Source organism: Leucoraja erinacea, chromosome 2 (genome assembly GCF_028641065.1).
Source record: "Leucoraja erinacea ecotype New England chromosome 2, Leri_hhj_1, whole genome shotgun sequence".
NCBI classification, from domain to species: Eukaryota; Metazoa; Chordata; class Chondrichthyes; order Rajiformes; family Rajidae; genus Leucoraja; species Leucoraja erinaceus.
The window spans coordinates 7116442-7137596 of NC_073378.1; the positions used below are offsets into that span (position 1 = coordinate 7116442).

Genomic DNA, 21155 nt, shown 5'->3' on the forward strand with positions numbered 1-21155 from the left:
AAGATTCCAAGGGTTTATTTATAAGAGGGATAAACTAGCCTTGTATCACCAGGCTGATTCCTGGGATGCCAGGACTTTCATATGAAGAATGACTGGATGGACTCGGCTTGTACTCGCTAGAATTTAGAAGATTGAGGGGGGATCTTATAGAAACGTACAAAATTCTTTAGGGGTTGGACAGGCTAGATGCAGGAAGATTGTTCCCGATGTTGGGGAAGTCCAGAACAAGGGGTCACAGTTTAAGGATAAGGGTGAAATCTTTTAGGACCGAGATGAGAAAAACATTTTTTATACAGAGAGTGGTGAATCTCTGGAATTCTCTGCCACAGAAGGTAGTTGAGGCCAGTTCATTGGCTATATTGAAGAGGGAGTTAGATGTGGCCCTTGTGGCTAAGGGATCAGGGGGCATGGAGAGAAGGCAGGTACAGGATACTGAGTTGGATGATGAGCCATAATCATATTGAATGGTGGTGCAGGCTCGAAGGGCCGAATAGAAACATAGAAACATAGAAATTAGGTGCAGGAGTAGGCCATTCGGCCCTTCGAGCCTGCACCGCCATTCAATATGAGTTCCAGAGATTCACCACTCTCTGTGTGAAAAAAGTTCTTCTCATCTCGGTTTTAAAGGATTTACCCCCTTATCCTTAAGCTGTGACCCCTTGTCCTGGACTTCCCTAACATCTGGAACAATCTTCCTGCATCTAGCCTGTCCAACCCCTTAAGAATTTTGTATGTTTCTATAAGATCCCCTCTCAATCTCCTAAATTCTAGAGAGTATAAACCAAGTCTATCCAGTCTTTCTTCATAAGACAGTCCTGACATCCCAGGAATCAGTCTGGTGAACCGTCTCTGCACTCCCTCTATGACAATAATGTCCTTCCTCAGATTTGGAGACCAAAACTGTACGCCTATAGTCTACTCCTGCACCTATGTACGAATGGCCTACGAATGGCCTACAAACTGTACGAATGGCCTACTCCTGCACCTATTTTCTATGTTTCTATGTTTCTATGTATTCTGTGAATTGTAAAGATTTAAGTTATGAGTTGATTGATTTTCGGAGATTGAAAGAAATTGAATGGACTGCGGAAGTCAGGATAATGACACTAGGCCTGGCCAATCAGATATGATATTCAAAATTATGTTACACATTGTGGTGTAAGTGTTGCATTTCTCAATGTAAATAACGGTAAGCCATAGTTTACTTGTGTAGGAAGGAACTGCAGATGCTGTTTTAAACTGAAGATAGACTCAAAAGGCTGGAGTAACTCAGTGGGTCAGACAGCATCTCTGGAGAAAAGGAATAGATGATGTTTCGAGTTGAAAGAAAGGTCTTGACCCAAACGTCACCTATTCCTTTTCTCCAGAGGTGCTGTCTGACCCACTGAGTTACTCCAGCTTTTTGTGTCTATCTTTAGCTATAGTTTACTTGATGGATTACCTTTTAGATCTGAGAAAAAGAGATATTCCATCATTCAAAGGTTACCCTTTAGGTCACCCTTCATGCTAAGATCTTGACCACCAGTTCTACATTCTGCAACCAAGGTTAGTGGATTCCCAGCATTAAGTTGCCAAGCCCCTGATGTATTCTCTATGCTTCACTAAGATCATCTCTTAGTTCTTTAAACCGGGAAGTATAAGCCAGGCTAACAAAGGTTTGCCTCATGGGAAAATACCACTGTGCAAGGAAACAGTCCGATGAGGCTTTAAGATCCTTTTAAAATAACAACATCCATCCATGAACGGATGAAAACTTTTCACAATGGTCCATGTTCAGTTAACGGCCATTTGATCTTCCTAGTGATATTTTCTCGTGCTCTTCTACACATTTAACTTGAGTTGTAAAAATGAAGAATGCAACAAAATGAGATTATTTTCTTTTTTCTAGCTATGCCAGCTCGACATATGTCTACCAGTTTTCATACCCCTCCAGAATGCCAAACGTCATCTGGCCGGAGTGGATTGGTGCACTTCATTCAGAAGAACTCCAGTATCTCTTTGGCAGACCCTTCTCCACGATGCAGTCCTACAACCAGCAGGAGAGGCAATTGAGCCAGGCCATGATGAACTACTGGTCCAACTTTGCAAAAACAGGGTAAGTCAACAAAGCAAATGGAGACAGATGGAAAATACCAGCAATAGGGGGGGGGGGGGGGGGGGGGGGGGGGTCCAGTTCAGATTAGTTTATTGTCACATGTACCGATGTACAGATAAAAGCTTTTGTTGCGTGCTAACCAGTCAGCGTAACGATAATACATAATTACAATGTAATCATGGATCATAATTACATGACACCTGATGTTTGACTTTTGGTCAATATAAATTGCTTCTAGTGAGAGGTAAAATTTGGGGGGAGCTGATGGGAATGTGGAGAATTTTTAAAAAAAGATTTGAGGTGCGGCACGGTGGCGCAGCGGTAGAGTTGCTGCCTTACAGCGCTTGCAGCGCCCGGAGACCCGGGTTCGATCCCGACTACGGGCGCTGTCGGTACGGAGTTTGTATGTTCTCCCCGTGATCACGTGGGATTTCTCCGAGATCTTCGGCTTCCTCCCACACTCCAAAGGCGTACAGGTTTGTTGGTTAATTGGCTTGGTGTGTGGTTAAATTGTCCCTAGTGTGTGGGATAGTGTTAATGTGCGGGGATCGCTGGTTGGCGCGGACTCGGTGGGCCGAAGGGCTGGTTTCCGCCCGATAAAACTAAAAACTAAAACTAAAATTACTGTAGGATTAGGGTCAATGGATGGTTGATGGGCTGCACAGACTCAGTGGGCCTGAGCTGCATCATTTTATGACTATGACTCCATGGTTGTGAGGTAATTCAACAAACAATATACAACAAAGTAAAGCTCACAGATAAGAAACCATTTATTTCTTCCATCATTTGATAATGAAAATTCTAATTAGTAAAGTTCCCACATGATTAGCATTGTGTGTGTCCTACAAACTAGGACACCTCTGAAGGATTTGACTTCAGCAATGCACTACAACCTTAACAAGTGGTTGAATATGATCTTCATTAATCACAGATCCCGTTCAGATGATTTGGTGAAATCATCCAACGTAAATGTTGACACAACTTATAATGATTCAGAAATGTCATGGTGACTCTAGAAATCCTCTTGTGAGTAGAATCATATGGCACACTGGCGCAATGGGCATCATCACAGTGTAGTGGGTAGAGCTGCTTGAGACCCAGGTTCAATCCTGACCTCGGGTGCTGTCTGTGTGAAGTTTGTGCGTTCTACATCTGACCTCATGGGTTCCATCGGGTATGCTGGTTTGCTCCCACACTCTAAACATGTGCAGGTTTATAGGTTAATTGGCCTTTGTAAAATTGCCCCTATTGAGGAGCGAGTGGGTGAGAAAGTGGAATAACATAGAACTGATGTTAATGGGTGATCAATGGTCGAATGATAGAAACATAGAAACATAGACAATAGGTGCAGGAGTAGGCCACTCGGCCCTTCGAGCCTGCACCGCCATTCAATATGATCATGGCTGATCATCCAACTCAGTATCCCGTACCTGCCTTCTCTCCATACCCTCTGATCCCTTTAGCCACAAGGGCCACATCTAACTCCCTCTTAAATATAGCCAATGAACTGGCCTCAACTACCTTCTGTGGCAGAGAATTCCACAGATTCACCACTCTCTGTGTGAAAAATGTTTTTCTCATCTCGGTCCTAAAAGATTTCCCCCTTATCCTTAAACTGTGACCCCTTGTTCTGGACTTCCCCAACATCGGGAACAATCTTCCTGCATCTAGCCTGTCCAACCCCTTAAGAATTTTGTACGTTTCTATAAGATCCCCCCTCAATCTTCTAAAATCTAGCGAGTACAAGCCAAGTCTATCCAGTCTTTCTTCATATGAAAGTCCTGACATCCCAGGAATCAGTCTGGTGAACCTTCTCTGTACTCCCTCTACGGCAAGAATGATGACTCGGTGGGCCAGCAGTAGCTGGGCCAAATCTGAATCCCAATAGAATACCAGCAATTAGAGGTGGCACCATTTTTAAGCAGTTCTGTGGAAATGAGGCAGAGTCATCAACCATTTAACCCAGACTGCGACATGTTTTCACATATTTCAGATGCGCCGGGCACGGCTGGTGGCACAGGCAAGACGTCTAAAGAGAGTCTATAAGCCAGGAAGACCCATCTGAGTCAACAACCCCATAATCCTGGTGTAAATATCCAAGCCAACCACATCTGAATTCTGAACATCTGATATTAAAAATGAACAGCAGAACTTACACTTATACAATGACCACCATGACCCCAGACCAACTTATTGCCAATGATTTGGCTGATGTGGAGCGATTGTTATAATCAAACTCCCACACAGTCATTAAAAAAACCCCCAAAAACCTGCATTTGATGAAAATTTTAATTAAAAACACAAAATCCTGGAAATACTCAACAGGTCAGGCAGCATCTGTGGAGAGGGAAACGGTTATTTTTTTATATCAATGATTTTTCAGATATGTGGTTTCCATTCAAGGATTTCTGCTTTCATTTCAAGCTCCCACGAGGTGTTTTAATAAAACATTAGAATTGTGGCAGTTGTAATCATCCTTGTTATGTTTTTCATTTGCAATAGAAACCCGAACTATCCTGAATCAGTCCCTGTTACCTGGCCAGAGCACAGCACTGAGAAGCATTATATGGATCTGAATGTGAACCTAGTTCAAGAATCAGTGGGAAGAAACCTCAGAGCAAAGTAAGACTGCAGTCCCCACATGTCTTTCTTATGCTGTACTCTTCCAAATATTGAGGACACCTATTGAATTCTCAAATTTGTTCCCAACAGGCAGTTTGCAATGTGGAATGAGCTGATCTCAAAGATGGTCTCCAGAAATATTAATTGTCTTGAGGACCATATCCCACCGCAGAATGGGACCGTTCCAGAGATAACAGCTCCCACTGTCACAGCTCAACAGGGACAAATAAAAGGTACAAGAGCAACATGTAAATGTATGAAGTAACATGTAAATCTGGACTCATGGTCCGCAACTAAAAACAGATCACCTGGCCTTTCTCACATTGCTCTACATGCATCTTGTGTCCAAAACACAGCATTGGCATAATCTCCTATCTCACCACATTTCATGGACTGTTAACAATTTGTGATGTCCAGGTATTTAGAAAGTTGCAGCGCAAGTGACACATTACGGCGGCAGGCGCGGGGCACACCGCGACGCCCTGTGTCTCCCTTTCAAGGGAGATGCTAAAAATGCATTTCGTTGTCTCTGTACTGTACACTGACAATGACAATAAATTGAATCATTTCATTTCATTTCATACGGCAAAAACGGGAAAGCAGACTATTATCTAAATGGTGGCCGATTGGGGAAAGGGGGAGATGCAGCGAGACCTGGGTGTCATGGTACACCAGTCATTGAAGGTAGGCATGCAGGTGCAGCAGGCAGTAAAGAAAGCGAATGGTATGTTAGCTTTCATTGCAAAAGGATTTGAGTATAGGAGCAGGGAGGTTCTACTGCAGTTGTACAGGGTCTTGGTGAGACCACACCTGGAGTATTCCGTACAGTTTTGGTCTCCAAATCTGAGGAAGGACATTATTGCCATAGAGGGAGTGCAGAGACGGTTCACCAGACTGATTCCTGGGATGTCAGGACTGTCTTATGAAGAAAGACTGGATAGACTTGGTTTATACTCTCTAGAATTTAGGAGATTGAGAGGGGATCTTATACAAACTTACAAAATTCTTAAGGGGTTGGACAGGCTAGATGCAGGAAGATTGTTCCCGACGTTAGGGAAGTCCAGGACAAGGGGTCACAGCTTAAGGATAAAGGGGAAATCCTTTAAAACCGAGATGAGAACAACTTTTTTCACGCAGAGAGTGGTGAATCTCTGGAACTCTCTGCCACAGAGGGTAGTTGAGGCCAGTTCATTGGCTATATTTAAGGGGGAGTTAGATGTGGCCCAGGGGATCAGGGGATACGGAGAGAAGGCAGGTACGGGATACTGAGTTGGATGATCAGCCATGATCATATTGAATGGCGGTGCAGGCTCGAAGGGCCGAATGGCCTACTCCTGCACCTAATTTCTATGTTTCTATGTTTCTATATCTTCTCACAAATTGATTGGCCTTGTCATTTGGTTTGGATGAGCAAATTAGCTAAATGAAAGCACAAGAGTCGTCCAGATGATGACAAAAAAAGGGTGCAGGAATAGGGTGGACATGATTACAATTAAAGACAGCAATCACCTTTGGAATATCTTAAGTCATATACACGCAGAGCATCACTGATGTGATTTTCTAAATAATGTTAACTATCCTCAGTGGGCCAAATGGAACAAAATGAGGTATCTGACTGTCCAATAGTGATTCTTCCAACATTTTCCATCATATCACGTTTTATTCTGAATAGTTATAGGATAGGCCTGGATAGAGTGGGTGTTTCTACTAGTGGGAGAGTCTAGGACCAGAAGTAATAGCCTCAGAATTAAAGGACGTTCTTTTAGGAAGGAGATGAGGTGGAAGTTATTTTGTCAGAGGGCGGTGAATCTGTGGAATTCATTGCCACAGAAGGCTGTGGAGGTCAAGTCAATGAATATTTTTAAGGCAGAGATAGATAGATTCTTGATTAGTACAGGTGTCAGGGGTTATGGGGAGAAGTCAGAAGAATGGGGTTAAGAGGGAGAGATAGATCAGCCATGATTGAATGGCGGAGTAAACTTGATGGGTCGAATGGCCTAATTCTGCTTCAATCACATGAACTAATGAATGTAAATTTCTACATCACATGTATGCCACTGGGCTCCCCAATTATAAAGAATTATTAATATAGGGAAGAAGGAAAAAAAGTAGAAGAAATTGTTACAACCTCCTGCAGTCTATAATATTATTTCAAGAATATCTCAAAAAAGTGGCTGGATTATTATCCTCAAAGGGACATGTGGTTCATTGACTAACTGGCCAATTGGCAGTTTACCTGCACGTCTGTCAGAAGATGGGTATATTGGCAAAGACACAAGGTAAGAAGCTGAGTATAGAAGTTGGGATGTAATGTTAAAATTGTACAAGGCATTGGTGAGGCCAATTCTGGAGTATGGTGTACAATTTTGGTCGCCTAATTATAGGAAGGATGTCAACAAAATAGAGAGAGTACAGAGGAGATTTACTAGAATGTTGTCTGGGTTTCAGCAACTAAGTTACAGAGAAAGGTTGAACAAGTTAGGGCTTTATTCTTTGGAGCGCAGAAGGTTAAGGGGGGACTTGATAGAGGTCTTTAAAATGATGTGAGGGATAGACAGAGTTGACGTGGATAAGCTTTTCCCACTGAGAGTAGGGAAGATTCAAACAAGGGGACATGACTTGAGAATTAAGCGACTGAAGTTTAGGGGTAACATGAGGGGGAACTTCTTTACTCAGAGAGTGGTGGCTGTGTGGAATGAGCTTCCAGTGAAGGTGGTGGAGGCTGGTTCGTTTTTATCATTTAAAAATAAATTGGATAGTTATATGGACGGGAAGGGAATGGAGGGTTATGGTCTAAGCGCAGGTGTATGGGACTAGGGGAGAATACGTGTTCGGCACGGACTAGAAGGGTGGAGATGGCCTGTTTCCGTGCTGTAATTGTTATATGGTTATATGGTTATATGGTAATCAATGAAGCTCTGATCTTCTGACCTCCCACCATGTCTATCGACCCAGTCCTTCACTGTGTCTTCACTGGGAACTTGGAATCTCTCAGTCTGGGCCATCGGACAGTCATCCATCGAGGCTGCACCAAGATTTTCTGGGGCACTTGCGTGTGGAATGCAAGGCCGGGTAGGTGAGCTGGAGGCAACTAAAGGGCGTGCCCCACTGCGGCGACCTAATTTGCGACTTTAGAAGGGTTTGCGCTCAACTCACAGCATGGTCGGCACGTGGTCCTAGCAGGTCACTGGAACTCTCCTTCATGCTCGAGGGAAGATCCCGCTACTCGCCGCCTCAGTTTGGTCGAGGAAAAATTTTTCAGCAGGATTTGATTTAAAATAATCCCCCCCCCCTTCTCCCCCCCCCCATTTTTCCCACCCCCCCCCTTTTCCTCCCACCCCCCCCCCTCCCCCATCCCCCTTCTCCCCCCTTCTCCCCCCCCTTCTCTCCCCCCCCCTTCTCTCCCTCCCTCCCCCCCTCTCTCCCTCTCCCCCCCTTCTCTCTCCCCCCCCCCCTCTCTCCCCCCCCCCTTCTCTCTCCCCCCCCCCTTCTCTCTCCCCCCTTCCCCCCCCTCTCTCTCCCCCCCCTTCTCTTCTCCCCCCCCCCTCTCTCCCCCCCCCCTCTCCCCCTGCTCCTAAAAGACTTACCGTACATTGTGCCAGCGGTCTTTTAACTTCCTGTTCATGGTGGGTGTGAATTTCAGACAGCGCTTCCCCACTTTCCCTGGCCCCTGCCTTTGCGATGTGTGTGTGTGAGAGTGTGGGTGTGTGTGTGTGTGTGTGTGTGTGTGTGTGTGTGTGTGTGTGTGTGTGTGTGTGTGTGTGTTGTGTGTGTGTGTGTGTGTGTGTGCTGGATGTGTGTGTGTGTGTACGTGTGCGTGTGTGTGTGAGTGTGTGTGTGTGTGTGTGTGTGTGTGTGTGTGTGTGTGTGTGTGTGTGTGTGTGTGTGTGTGTGTGTGTGTGTGTGTGTGTGTGTGTGTGTGTGTGTGTGTGTGTGTGTGTGTGTGTGTGTGTGTGTGTGCGTGTGTGGTGCGCGCTGATGGTCGATCCAGCTCGAGGTTTTTCAGGCGCGTGCCCTCGAGATTGACGGTGGAAGACAGTCACTGAAAAGTCACGTTAGTGGGACAGGCCCTTTACTCTCTGGTTCAATCTGTGATATTTGGGTGGTAGTGGGGCAAAGTGAGTGATTTCAATAGCAACTCCCAAAAGGTTAGTGAATACTTGAAACCGGCTATTATCTTGGGGTTAAGGCCTTATAAAAGGTCAATCCCATTAAACAAGTGAGAGGTTTATTTAAAACGAACCCACTTATAAAATACATATTAGGCAAGTTAAGAGTTATTTATTGTGCAGGAACCTAACATTCCACTTTATAATTACTTGGAAAGAAGGAACTTTTGTTCTTGTTGCACTTTGCAGAAATATGAATCTTGAATCACCATGATTAAAAGCAAAGCAGATTACCTGATCTGTCAATTCAGTGTATAGTACCTTCACTCCGCTGCAGTCACAGTCTTGTATTATGTCACAGGTCACATTGATCTAAATGCTCATGTTTCATTGTGCGTCCTTACACAACATGCATCTAACATTTTATTCCTTTACTTTTAAGTGCTTGAAGTTTCTCTGACGTTACATCACATAAAATGTTCATTTCATGTGCAGCTAGATCAATAAAGAAAAAAATGTACATGGTTTTAGTATAAATATCCTATTTTACATGCTTTCTCTTCATAATCTGAATTTTTAAAATAAATATGAAAGATATTACAGATCATATTTTTAACCAATACTGCAAACTGTCTATGAAAGCATGGTATTTACAATGATTAAAAAAAGTCCATGGCTACTATGGTTACATTTTCATTCCTAGATGCCAATACATTCTACTATTGCATAAATGAAATGCATTACATTTCATGCCACACTTAACCAATGCCCAGTTCATGTGTTCATAAGTGGTAGGACCAGAATTAGGCCATTTGGCCCATCACATCGACTCCACTATTCAAACATGGCTGATCTATCATCCCCTCTTAACCCCATTCTCCTGCTTTCTCCCCATAATCCCTGACACACTGATCAAGAATCTCTCTATCTCTACCTTAAAAATATCCATTGTCTTGACCTCCACAGTGTTCTGTTTTATATTACATTCCATCTTATATTAAATCAAATCCTGGAGAGAAAGGCCAACTGAAATGATGCTGAAGTTCTGGTCAACCAGTCTGTGGCCTGCACAAGATAAGAACACTTGTCATGTCATCGTGGCTACATACTTAAGTAAACACCTGAGGGATTTAGTTCAACATCTTATTCAAAATAAACTATCTGATAGTGCAGCACACACTAGGTTCTGCAATAGCAGAACAATCTAGATAATGTACTAACATCTTTGAAGCAGAATTTACGCCTACAGATTTTAGACAGAGCCAAGAATGTTATGTACTGAATTAAGGCTGATTCCAACAGAATTCTCGGGTCATTCAAGAGATCTATTTAACGTTATAATAATAATAATAATAATAATAATAATAATAATAATAATAATAATAATAATAATAATAATAATAATGCATTTTATTTGCTAGCACCTTTCTGGACACCCAAGGACACCTTACAGGACTAAAAATCACAATACATTTATCAATATTATAATCAAGTTGATTAAAAAAAATAAAATAAAATAAAATACACAAAACATTTTAAGTCATTAAAATCAGGGTGAACATGGTGGAAGTTATGTCAGGCATGCTAATCTAAACAGGTGTGTTTTGAGTTGTGATTTGAATTGATCGATAGTGTCCAGGTGACGGATGGGAGGTGGGAGAGTGTTCCAGAGACGTGGGGGCAGAGCAGCTGAAGGCTCTGGCACCCATGGTGCTGAGTCTAAATGTGGGGACAGTTAAAATTGCAGCTGAGGAGGAACAAAGTGGCCGGGAAGGAGTGTATGGTAGCAGCAGGTCAGAGAGGTATTGGGGAGCAAGGTGGTGTAGGGCTTTGAAGGTCAGCAGTAAAATCTTGTAGTTAATCCGGTGGTGCACAGGGAGCCAGTGGAGCTGAGTGAGGATGGGTGTGATGTGGTCCGATGATCTGGTGCGGGTGATGATCCGGGCTGCAGAGTTCTGAATGCATTGGAGGCGATGAAGAAGTTTATTGGAGGTGCAAGTGAGGAGGGCGTTGCAGTAATCGATGCGGGATGTGACCAGAGCGTGGATGATAGCTCTGCAAAAGATAGCTCCGTTTTTCTCATGCACATTGCTATTGACAAGTAATTACAGTAGGTATTTACAGTAGTTCTCATTGTTTCTTAAGGTTTCATTAGTGAAGACTTCCTGGGAGGATTCCTGCAGATTTTCTTGGGTATACCTTATGCATCGCCACCAGTTGGAGAGTTACGTTTCAAGGTAAGTCTTTGTACAAGGCAAGGACATTGCAGACTTCATGTCATTCCATTGAGAATTAGAAAAGATAGTCTGAAGAAACTGGATTTCCATAAGTACGTCCTGCAAGGAACTATATGTGGGCCTAATGCTGGAAGAGAGAGAAAATCAGTCAGAAAATCCATCTGTATGATCATCAAATGTTTATCTTCAAAACATCAGCAGCGGATAAGCAGCGGATTTTGTAAGTTTCTATAAGATCCCCCCTCAATCTTCTAACTCGCTAGAATTTAGAAGATTGAGGGGGGATCTTATAGAAACTTACAAAATTCTTAAGGGGTTGGACAGGCTAGATGCAGGAAGATTGTTCCCGATGTCGGGGAAGTCCAAGACAAGGGGTCACAGTTTAAGGATAAGGGGGAAATCCTTTAGGACCGAGATGAGAAAAACATTTTTCACACAGAGAGTGGTGAATCTCTGGAACGCTCTGCCACAGAAGGTAATTGAGGCCAGTTCATTGGCTATATTTAAGAGGGAGTTAGATGTGGCCCTTGTGGCTAAAGGGATCAGGGGGTATGGAGAGAAGACAGGTACAGGATACTGAGTTGGATGATCAGGTCATATCGAAGGGTCGAATGGCCTATTCCTGCACCTATTTTCTATGTTTCTATGAGTAACTGTTTTCTGGGTTTTTCAGCTCAGCACCCAGGACAAGGACAGCAAAGTTACAGGGCTTAAGTATAAGACTCACTAATAATATATTTGGGAAAAAATTCCTTTTACAAAAAGCAGTTAGATAGCAGAATTCAACTCAACCAGAAGATGTTGGTTAAAATGCTTAGGTGCATTTAAAGGAATGCTGGATAAGTACAGTATAGAAGAAGGAAAGAAATAAAAGAGCATACTGGAAGGTTAACAATGTATGATATTATGTGAAGCGTAGATATAACATAGAATTTACATGACCAAATGGTTTGACTCCATGTCGTAAATCAGACATGATTCTATGCTGTATATACAAATAAGCCAAGGGTTTTAACTTAGTTTAGTTTAGCGAAACAGTGCAGAAACAGGCCCTTCGCCTCACCGAGTCTGCGCTGACCAACAATCTCCACACATGCTTCAAGTCAAGAATGCTTCAACTTATGCTTGTCCACATGTACAAGGAATCATGCACTTGTACTCCCAGATCTTTCCCAGTCTCATTATCAATACCAATCTGAACTTCCAAACTCAGATGCGCACTATCATAGACGTCATCTTGTTTATGTCATCTTGTAATCTCACCCATCCCTGACCCTACCACAGCCACCTACGTTTGAAGCCCACTTCAATGCTTTGGAGTCATCCTGAGTCAGTCATTGCAATGCCCTCCTATGAAGCCTCCTGTTCAGCTCATTCCAAACTCCATTGCTTCTATCCCTGTCAGATACTAACATTGGTGAGGTATTGTGAGGTTTCTACTTTTCATCATGGTCTTTCGTGTGTTAGCCCCCAAAGGATGCCAGCTCATGGAGTGGAACACTGGATGCAACACATCTAAGAGCTGCCTGCCCTCAGTCACTCACTGAGCTACCAGAGGGAATCAACCACACAAGTGAAGACTGCCTCTACCTAAACATCTATGCACCAATCAAGGTAAGAAATGACTGCCCCCTTGACAGTCTGCCACGGTGTACCAATCACCTCGCAGCATTAAACAACTCTGCACTTTAGTCTGTTTTGAACTGTTTACTGTTGTAATGTTCTTTTCACAAACCATATTTCTCAGGGTATCTAAATCTAAATGTTTTTGCCTTACATTATATCACCAATTGTCTTTAGGAACATTATGCAATTACCACTGCCCCCCACCTCCCATGGACAGTCTCCCTCGGATGGTCACATCGCAGACACATCTGCACTTTAGTCTGTTTTGAACTGTTTTACTGTTGTAATGTTCTTTTCACAAACCCATATTTCTCAGGGTATCTAAATCTAAATGTTATTAGTTATTTAAGTTATGACATCGGATGGAAGCTGCATACCCAAATCTCATTGCACTTATGTGCAATGACAATAAAATATATTATTATTATTATTATTATTATTATTATTATTATTATTATTACTGAATTCAAGTTCAAGTTCACGTTTGTTGTCACTTGCATCAATTGGTACGGTGAAATTCGAGTTACCATACAGCCATACGAATAAAAAAAACACAATACACAATTGAATTTAACATAGACATCCACCACAGTGGAATCGACGTTTCTCACTGAGATGTAAAGCTGTGATTTTGCTTCTCCAAGCACCACAATGTCCCACCACAGGAAATCTTTACCTATATTGTCAGTGGCAGCTTTGCTGGATGTTGCTCGTAGATCGAGGGTGCAAAACGTTTTTTTTTTTTTTTTCTCTGAGTCAGAAAGCTAGAGTTCAAACCCCACTGCAGAGGTCTGAGCACGTAATCTAAGCTGACATTCCACTGCAAAATGTAGAACAGGGGTGGCACAGTGGCGCAGCGGTAGAGTTGCTGCCTTACAGCGCCGGAGACCCGGTGTGATCCTGTCTGTACGGAGTTTCTACGTTCCCCGTGACTGCGTGGGTTTTCTCCAAGTGCTCTGGTTTCCTCCAACACTCCAAAGACAGTGTTTGTAGGTTAATTGGCTTATGTAAAATTGTAAATTGACCTTAGTGTGTAGGATAGTGCTAGTGTGTGGGACGATCACTGGTTATCGTGGACTCAGAGGGCCAAAAGGCCCGTTTCCATACAGTCTCTCTCAAGCTAATCTCTAAATTCTAAGACACTGTTCAGTGCTACCTTTTAGGTGAAGCATTCAATCAAAGCCCACATTTGACCCTCATTTGTGGGAGTAAAATATCCCATTTCAAATAATTCTCCCAGTGCCCTCGTCAGCATTTATGCCCTACCTGACATGACAAAACAATCTGGTTATCATCAACTTGGTGCTATTGCACACAAATTAATTACCATATTTTACACGGTATCACAGGGCCAACATTACGTGTTACTGTGTTACATTTAGGGTCCTGAAGTGAAGTAAGGCACCTTATTAATGTTGAGATTTTCAAAACAGGAAACGTAGGATAAAGTTAACTCTGGGGAAAGACGAAGATGAAATGTTACTGTGACATTGATCAGTGATCATTTATTTCAACTCCACAAGTAAGCATTGGGTCATGAGAATATAAAAATGCTGCAGGTGCTACGAGTCTTTGGGTTTTCTAAGATTTAGCAGCTTAGCAGTTGTGCACTGTAACAACCTTCAATAAACTGATTTGTTTGATAGATCACTGATCCACTGCAGTTTCATTTTGAGCTAATACCCATATCCTGTATCTGGCTTTACTCAGATAGGCACAGCCACAAAATGAAGTAATACGTGGATCAGTGAATTTGAATCTCAAGTTGAGACTCTGCATCACAAAATTTCGAATGCATAGAATCTACCTGCTCTCACAATCTGTCCTGAGTTCCCATTTCGTAGCTCACACATTAATAAATTTGCCACTGACCTCCCACACCACATGTCAAGTGCATGGGCAGGACTTTAGCTAGATCTTATGGATAAAGTGAAATATTATGTCATGATTAATATTATAGCATCCCTTTACCATCTTGAGTATAGAAGCTGGGATGTATGAGTATAGAAGCTGGGATGTAATGTTAAAATTGTACAAGGCATTGGTGAGACCAAATCTGGAGTATGGTGTACAATTTTGGTCGCCCAATTATAGGAAGGATGTCAACAAAATAGAGAGAGTACAGAGGAGATTTATTAGAATGTTGCCTGGGTTTCAACAACTAAGTTACAGAGAAAGGTTAAATAAGTTAGGTCTTTATTCTCTGGAGCGCAGAAGGTTAAGGGGGGACTTGATAGAGGTCTTTAAAATGATGAGAGGGATAGACAGAGTTGATGTGGACAAGCTTTTCCCTTTGAGAATAGGGAAGATTCAAACAAGAGGACATGACTTCAGAATTAAGGGACAGAGGTTTAGGGGTAATATGAGGGGGAACTTCTTTACTCAGAGAGTGGTAGCGGTGTGGAATGAGCTTCCAGTGGAAGTGGTGTCGGCAGGTTCGTTGGTATCATTTAAAAATAAATTGGATAGGCATATGGATGAGAAGTGAATGGAGGGTTATGGTATGAGTGCAGGCAGGTGGGACTAAGGGAAAAAAGGTTGTTTGGCACGAACTTGTAGGGCCGAGATGGCCTGTTTCCGTGCTGTAATTGTTATATGGTTATATGGTTATCTTAAAAACATCATTGTCACAAAGTAATTGAGGTTGGAATATAACATATTCATGAGGGGGATTGAGGCAGCAGTTGGTCTGTTCATGGAATCAATGTTTGGAAGTCACAGCCACGGTGGCACAATGGTAGAGTTGCTGCCTTACAGTACTTGCAGCGCCAGAGTTCCTGGTTCGATCCTGACTACGGGTGCTGTCTGTACAGAGTTTGTACGTTCTCCCACTGAGCGCGTGGGTTTTCTCCGAGATCTTCAATTTCCTCCCTCACTCCAAAGACGTGCAGGTATGTAGGTTAATTGGCTTGGTGTATGTATAAATTGTCCCTAGTGTGTGTAGGATAGTGTTAATTTGCAGGGATCGCTGTTCTGTGCAGACTCAGTGGGCCGATGAGCTTGTTTCCGAGCTGTATGTCTAAACTAAACTAAACTAAAGTAATTTACTTGGCTCAAGGTATGGATAAAGCAGGAAAAATGTTGGGGGAGTCCAGTACGAGGATCACAATTTAAGAATGAGGGCATTTAGGACTGAAATGAGGCAAAACATTTTCACCAAGAGAGTTGTGAATCTGGGGAATTCTCTGCCACCAGAAGGCAGTGAAGGCCAAGTCACTGGTTGTATTCAAGAGAGAGTTAGATTATAGCTCTTAGGGCTAATGGAATCAAGGGATATGGGGAAAAAGCAGGAAAGGGGTACAGATTTTGGATGATTAGTCATAACCATATTGAATGGCGGCGCAGGCTCGAAGAACCCAATGGCCGCCTCCTGCACCTATTTTCTATTTTTCTATGTTTCTATGATATGATAGTTGATCAATTTCTTAGCAGTCTCAATTCCTTGGTGACAAGTAATGGAATGTATGTAATATATTTAATATAACTGGAAAAATGAAAGAGGGTTGAATCACTGCATAGCATAAACCTATTCCAACCCTCTATCTTTCATTTTTTTCATTCACAAAATGAATTGATCAACAATAAATAGGAAAAGGTTATCAACTTTTATTCAGAATCTGTAGATAAGCCATCAGTAAAGCTACGATGTTTACTTTGCTCTCTGAGAATGCAACAGATCTATCGTATCCCACCTTGTCTGAGAGAAGATACTACTTAAACATAGAAACATAGAAAATAGGTGCAGGAGTAGGCCATTCGGCCCTTCGAGCCTGCACCACCATTCAATATGATCATGGCTGCTCATCCAACTCAGCATCCCGTACCTGCCTTCTCTCCATACCCCCTGATCCCCTTAGACACAAGGGCCACATCTAACTCCCTCTTAAATATACCCAATGAACTGGCCTCAACTACCTTCTGTGACAGAGAATTCCAGAGATTCACCACTCTCTGTGTGAAAAATGTTTTTTTCATCTAGGTCCTAAAAGTCTTCCCCCTTATCCTTAAGCTGTGACCCCTTGTTCTGGACTTCCCCAACATCAGGAACAATCTTCCTGCATCTAGCCTGTCCAACCCCTTAAGAATTTTGTAAGTTTCTATAAGAACCCCCTCAATCTTCTAAATTCTAGCAAGTACAAGCTGAGTCTATCCAGTCTTTCCTCATATGAAAGTCCTGACATCCCAGGAATCAGTCTGGTGAACCTTCTCTGTACTCCCTCTATGGCAAGAATGTCTTTCCTCAGATTAGCTGGATTTAAGAGGGAGTTAGATGTGGCCCTTGTGGCTAAAGGGATCAGGGGGTATGGAGAGAAGGCAGGTATAGGATATTGATTTGGATGATCAGCCATGATCATATTGAATGACGGTGCAGGTTCGAAGGGCCGAATGACCTACTCCTGCACCTAATTTCTATGTTTCTATGTTTCTAAACCAAGAATGAAACTCAATTATCTAGTCTGTCCAATGGACGCAGAAAAAGCATTCGATCAAGTGGAATGGGACTACCTTGTTAAAGTATTGCAAAAATTTCAAATGGGAGAGAATTTCATTTCATGGATAAAACTATTATATAATAAGCCTACTGCTAGAATATTATCCAACAATATAATGTCTACGAAATTTCAATTATCAAGGGGCAATAAACAGGGATCACCACTGCTATTTGTTCTTGTAGTAGAACCTTTAGCTGAAAGAATCAGAACACATCCGAACATCCATGGTTATAATACAAAATACTCAAATAATAAAATATCATTATATGCAGATGATGAACTATTGTACATCACAAAATCCCAAATTAGTATACCAAACATATTAAACCTAATAGAGGATTTTGGATTTCTCAGGATACAGGATAAATTGGAATAAAAGTGAAATTATGTTGATAAAACCCAGAGACTCAACACACCTTTTCAAATTCCCTTTTAAAATTGCTACAGAAAAATTTAAATATTTGGGAATTGAAATCACTAGAAAATATCAATCTATGTTTAATGCAAATTACAGCCCCCTACTTAAGAAATTAAACGCTATAATTAAATTTTGGAAAACGCTTCCGATGTCTTTAATAGGTCGAATAAATGCAATAAAAATTATCTTTCTACCACAAATTCTATATCTATTGCAGTCAATTCCAACATATCCACCAAAAAAGTTAAAAACAAAAACTGGACTCAGATATTACAAATTTTATATGGGACTATAAATCCCATAGAATACAAAGAACACACTTGAGTAAACCTAAAGAATTTGGTGGATTAGCACTTCCTAATTTTTTGTATTATTATTGGGCAGTAAATATCAAAAATGTGATTCACCTGTTGGACAACTCTGCCCAGCAGGTGGATTGGATAGTAATGGAGAGAGAGGACTGCTCCCCTTTTAATATAGGAGCGATCCTCCTCTCACCAACGAACCTGACTAACACAAAATACAATAAAAATCCAATTATACACAGTACAATTAGAATTTGGAAACAAATAAAACTTACCCTAAAATTAAGAATTATATCGTTTCTTTCTCCAATAGTTAATAACCTGTCGTTTAAACCTTCTATTATAGATAAATCATTTACACAATGGGAAAGAATAGGAATTAAATTGTTTGGAGACATGTATGAAACTGGAAAATTATTATAATTTCAACAACTAAACTAAAATACAATTTGAGAAATAATCATTATTTCAAATATTTTCAAATATGTGACTATTTGAAAAAATATACACAAGAATATCAAGAATATCATAGCTTGTCTCCAGACTTATTGGACGAAGCAATGAATACAAAGACCATATCGCCTAATTTAATATCATACTTGTATAACATCATTCTAAATATAGAAATACCATCATCCGATGGAATTAGAAGAGACTGGGAACAAGAACTAGCTATAAAAAGTTCGAAAGGGAGGTGGGATAAACATTTGCATAAATGCTCAATTAACGTAAGACATACTCTAATTCAATTTAAAACCTTACATAGACTATATTACTCAAAAACTAAAATAAGTAAACTTTTTCCTAATGTCTCCCCTATCTGCGATAAATGTCTATCCCAAGAAGCTACTATAGCGCATTTGTTTTCTGAATAAAAATCCAAAAATTTTGGAATTACATTTTTGAAATGTTCACAAAATTATTTAAAATAAAATTGATACCAAATGCAGAATTGATTCTTTTTGGAACAATGGAAGGCAGCCCTGAACTAACTGCATTTCAAAAGAACCTATTTAATCACTGTTTAATAACAGGAAAAAAATGATACTTAAATTCTGGAAAAACGCCCCAATACCAACTATAAATATGTGGATTTCAAATATGTTCGAAACATTACACCCGGAAGATATGAGACTCCTTCTAACAGGCAAATCAGACAACTTCCAAAAGATTTGATCTGCATCTATCGACTTACTACAAGTATAAGGTGCAACAGAACTCAGAAAATAAATGGTTTCAGGACCTGGCGAGGGGGGAGGAAAAATACGAAGTTGGTATATCCCTTTCAGCTCTGTTTTCTACTTTTAACATAGCTTCTGTTTCTTTTTCTCTTTTTTCTTTTCTATGGCTTACTTCTTAACTTTTTTTTCTAACTCTTCGCGCCTATGGGTCTTTTTTTTGATCACTTTTTCACACACTCACTATCCTATCTCACTCTCTTTCCATTTTTTCTTTTGAAAGCTTAAAAAATGGTACAAGAAATGTATTATATTATTTTTGGCTTATCTTATTGTAATATACACTTCTTCTAATAAATAAAATTTAAAAAAATTAAAAATTAGCTATTGTTTAATTCTTTTTGAAGATGTGGAAAATGTTTCATGTTAAAAATTTGAATAATTGATGATTGCAGAAATTGTTTGGTATCATTTATGTTGAAATCAGATAGCTGGTTATTTGCACTGCAGGTTTTATTATTAAAATTATTAATTTATATTGACAGACAAACAATAGTTCTCCGCCTCTCCCAGTGATGGTTTACATTCACCATGGTTCGCTGCGATGTGGAGCTGCTGGAGCGTACGACATGAAGAATCTCGCTGCCTATGGACAGGTAAGAAGATTGAGGGGGATCTTATAGAAACGTACAAAATTCTTAAGGGGTTGGACAGGCGAGATGCAGGAAGATTTTTCCTTATGTTGGGGAAGTCCAGAACAAGGGGTCACAGTTTAAGGATAAAGGGGAAATCTTCTAGGACCAGAGGTTGGTGATCTGAGATTCTCTGCCACAGAGGGTAGTTGAGGCCAGTTCATTGGCTATAAAAAAAATGTGGCCCTTGTGGCACAGATCAGAGGGTGTCAGAGTTATCTCTGGAAAACTCCCTCTGAGAGTGCCACAAGGGGAAGGTGAGTTGAGGCCTGAAGTTTTCTTGAGGGGCTTTATCAGAGAGTTTAAGTGGGAGTTAGTGATGTGGCCCTTGTAGGCTAAAGGGTTATCAGTGGGTATGGAGAGAGAGGCAGGTACAGTTATTTGGTTACTGAGGCAGGTACGGGATACTGAGTTGGATGATCAGCCATGATCATATTGAATGGCGGTGCATGCTCGAAGGGCCGAATGGCCTACTCCTGCACCTATTTTCTATGTTTCTATGTAACCAGAGTGCAAGTGCTCATCAGTAGATGAATGTAAGCTCGTATCCTTGGACTAGTCTTGATCAAGGTTGGAAATACTCTCAATACCATGTTAATGCTTCTATGCACATTTATTTCTCATTTAGTTTAGTTTAGAAATACAGCATGGAAACAGGTCCTTCAGCCCATCGAGTCCATGCCAACCATCGATCAACTGTTCACACTAGTTCTCTGTTATCCTGCTTTCTCATGCACTCGCTACACACCACCTTGGACTATAAGTGTTTGGACTTTGCTGGCTTTGCCTTGTACTAATTCCCTTATTATAGAATTCTACTTATTCCCTTATCGTGTATCTATACACTGTAAATGGCTCAATTATAATCATGTATTGTCTATCTGCTAACTGGATAGCACGCAACCAAAGCTTTTCGCCGTACCTTCGTACACATAGAAACATAGAAACATAGAAATTAGGTGCAGGAGTAGGCCATTCGGCCCTTCGAGCCTGCACCGCCATTCAATATGATCATGGCTGATCATCCAACTCAGTATCCTGTACCTGCCTTCTCTCCATACCCCCTGATCCCCTTAGCCACAAGGGCCACATCTAACTCCCTCTTAAATATAGCCAATGAACTGGCCTCAACTACCCTCTGTGGCAGAGAGTTCCAGAGATTCACCCACTCTCTGTGTGAAAAAAGTTCATGGCAATGAACTAAACTGAACTTTACAGAGGCCAATTAATCTACACATCTGCACATTTTGGGATGTGGGAGGAAACCGGAGCACCCGGAGGAAACCCATGAGGTAGCAGGGAGAACATGCAAACTCCACACAGACACCTAAAGTCAGGATCTAGCCCAGGTCTCTGGTGGTGCGAGGCAGCAGCTCTCCC

General features: G+C 41.4%; 2 protein-coding genes across 2 annotated transcripts in view; one reads left to right on the plus strand and one right to left on the minus strand.

Moving 5' to 3' along the window:
* LOC129706809 (uncharacterized) overlaps nucleotides 1-21155 on the plus strand; it is an 81663-nt gene that overhangs the window by 42019 nt on the left and 18489 nt on the right. Inside the window, exons 9-14 of the mRNA XM_055651318.1 lie at nucleotides 1889-2095; nucleotides 4598-4717; nucleotides 4808-4950; nucleotides 10972-11063; nucleotides 12531-12677; nucleotides 19629-19739. Of these exons, the coding sequence (XP_055507293.1) occupies nucleotides 1889-2095; nucleotides 4598-4717; nucleotides 4808-4950; nucleotides 10972-11063; nucleotides 12531-12677; nucleotides 19629-19739 (820 nt within the window). The remainder of the gene's footprint in view (nucleotides 1-1888; nucleotides 2096-4597; nucleotides 4718-4807; nucleotides 4951-10971; nucleotides 11064-12530; nucleotides 12678-19628; nucleotides 19740-21155) is intronic.
* The window catches only part of trip13 (thyroid hormone receptor interactor 13), a 64859-nt gene continuing 54760 nt past the window's right edge, over nucleotides 11057-21155 (minus strand). The window contains exon 14 of the mRNA XM_055651339.1: nucleotides 11057-11190. Within this exon, the coding sequence (XP_055507314.1) occupies nucleotides 11185-11190 (6 nt within the window). The 3' untranslated portion in view covers nucleotides 11057-11184. The remainder of the gene's footprint in view (nucleotides 11191-21155) is intronic.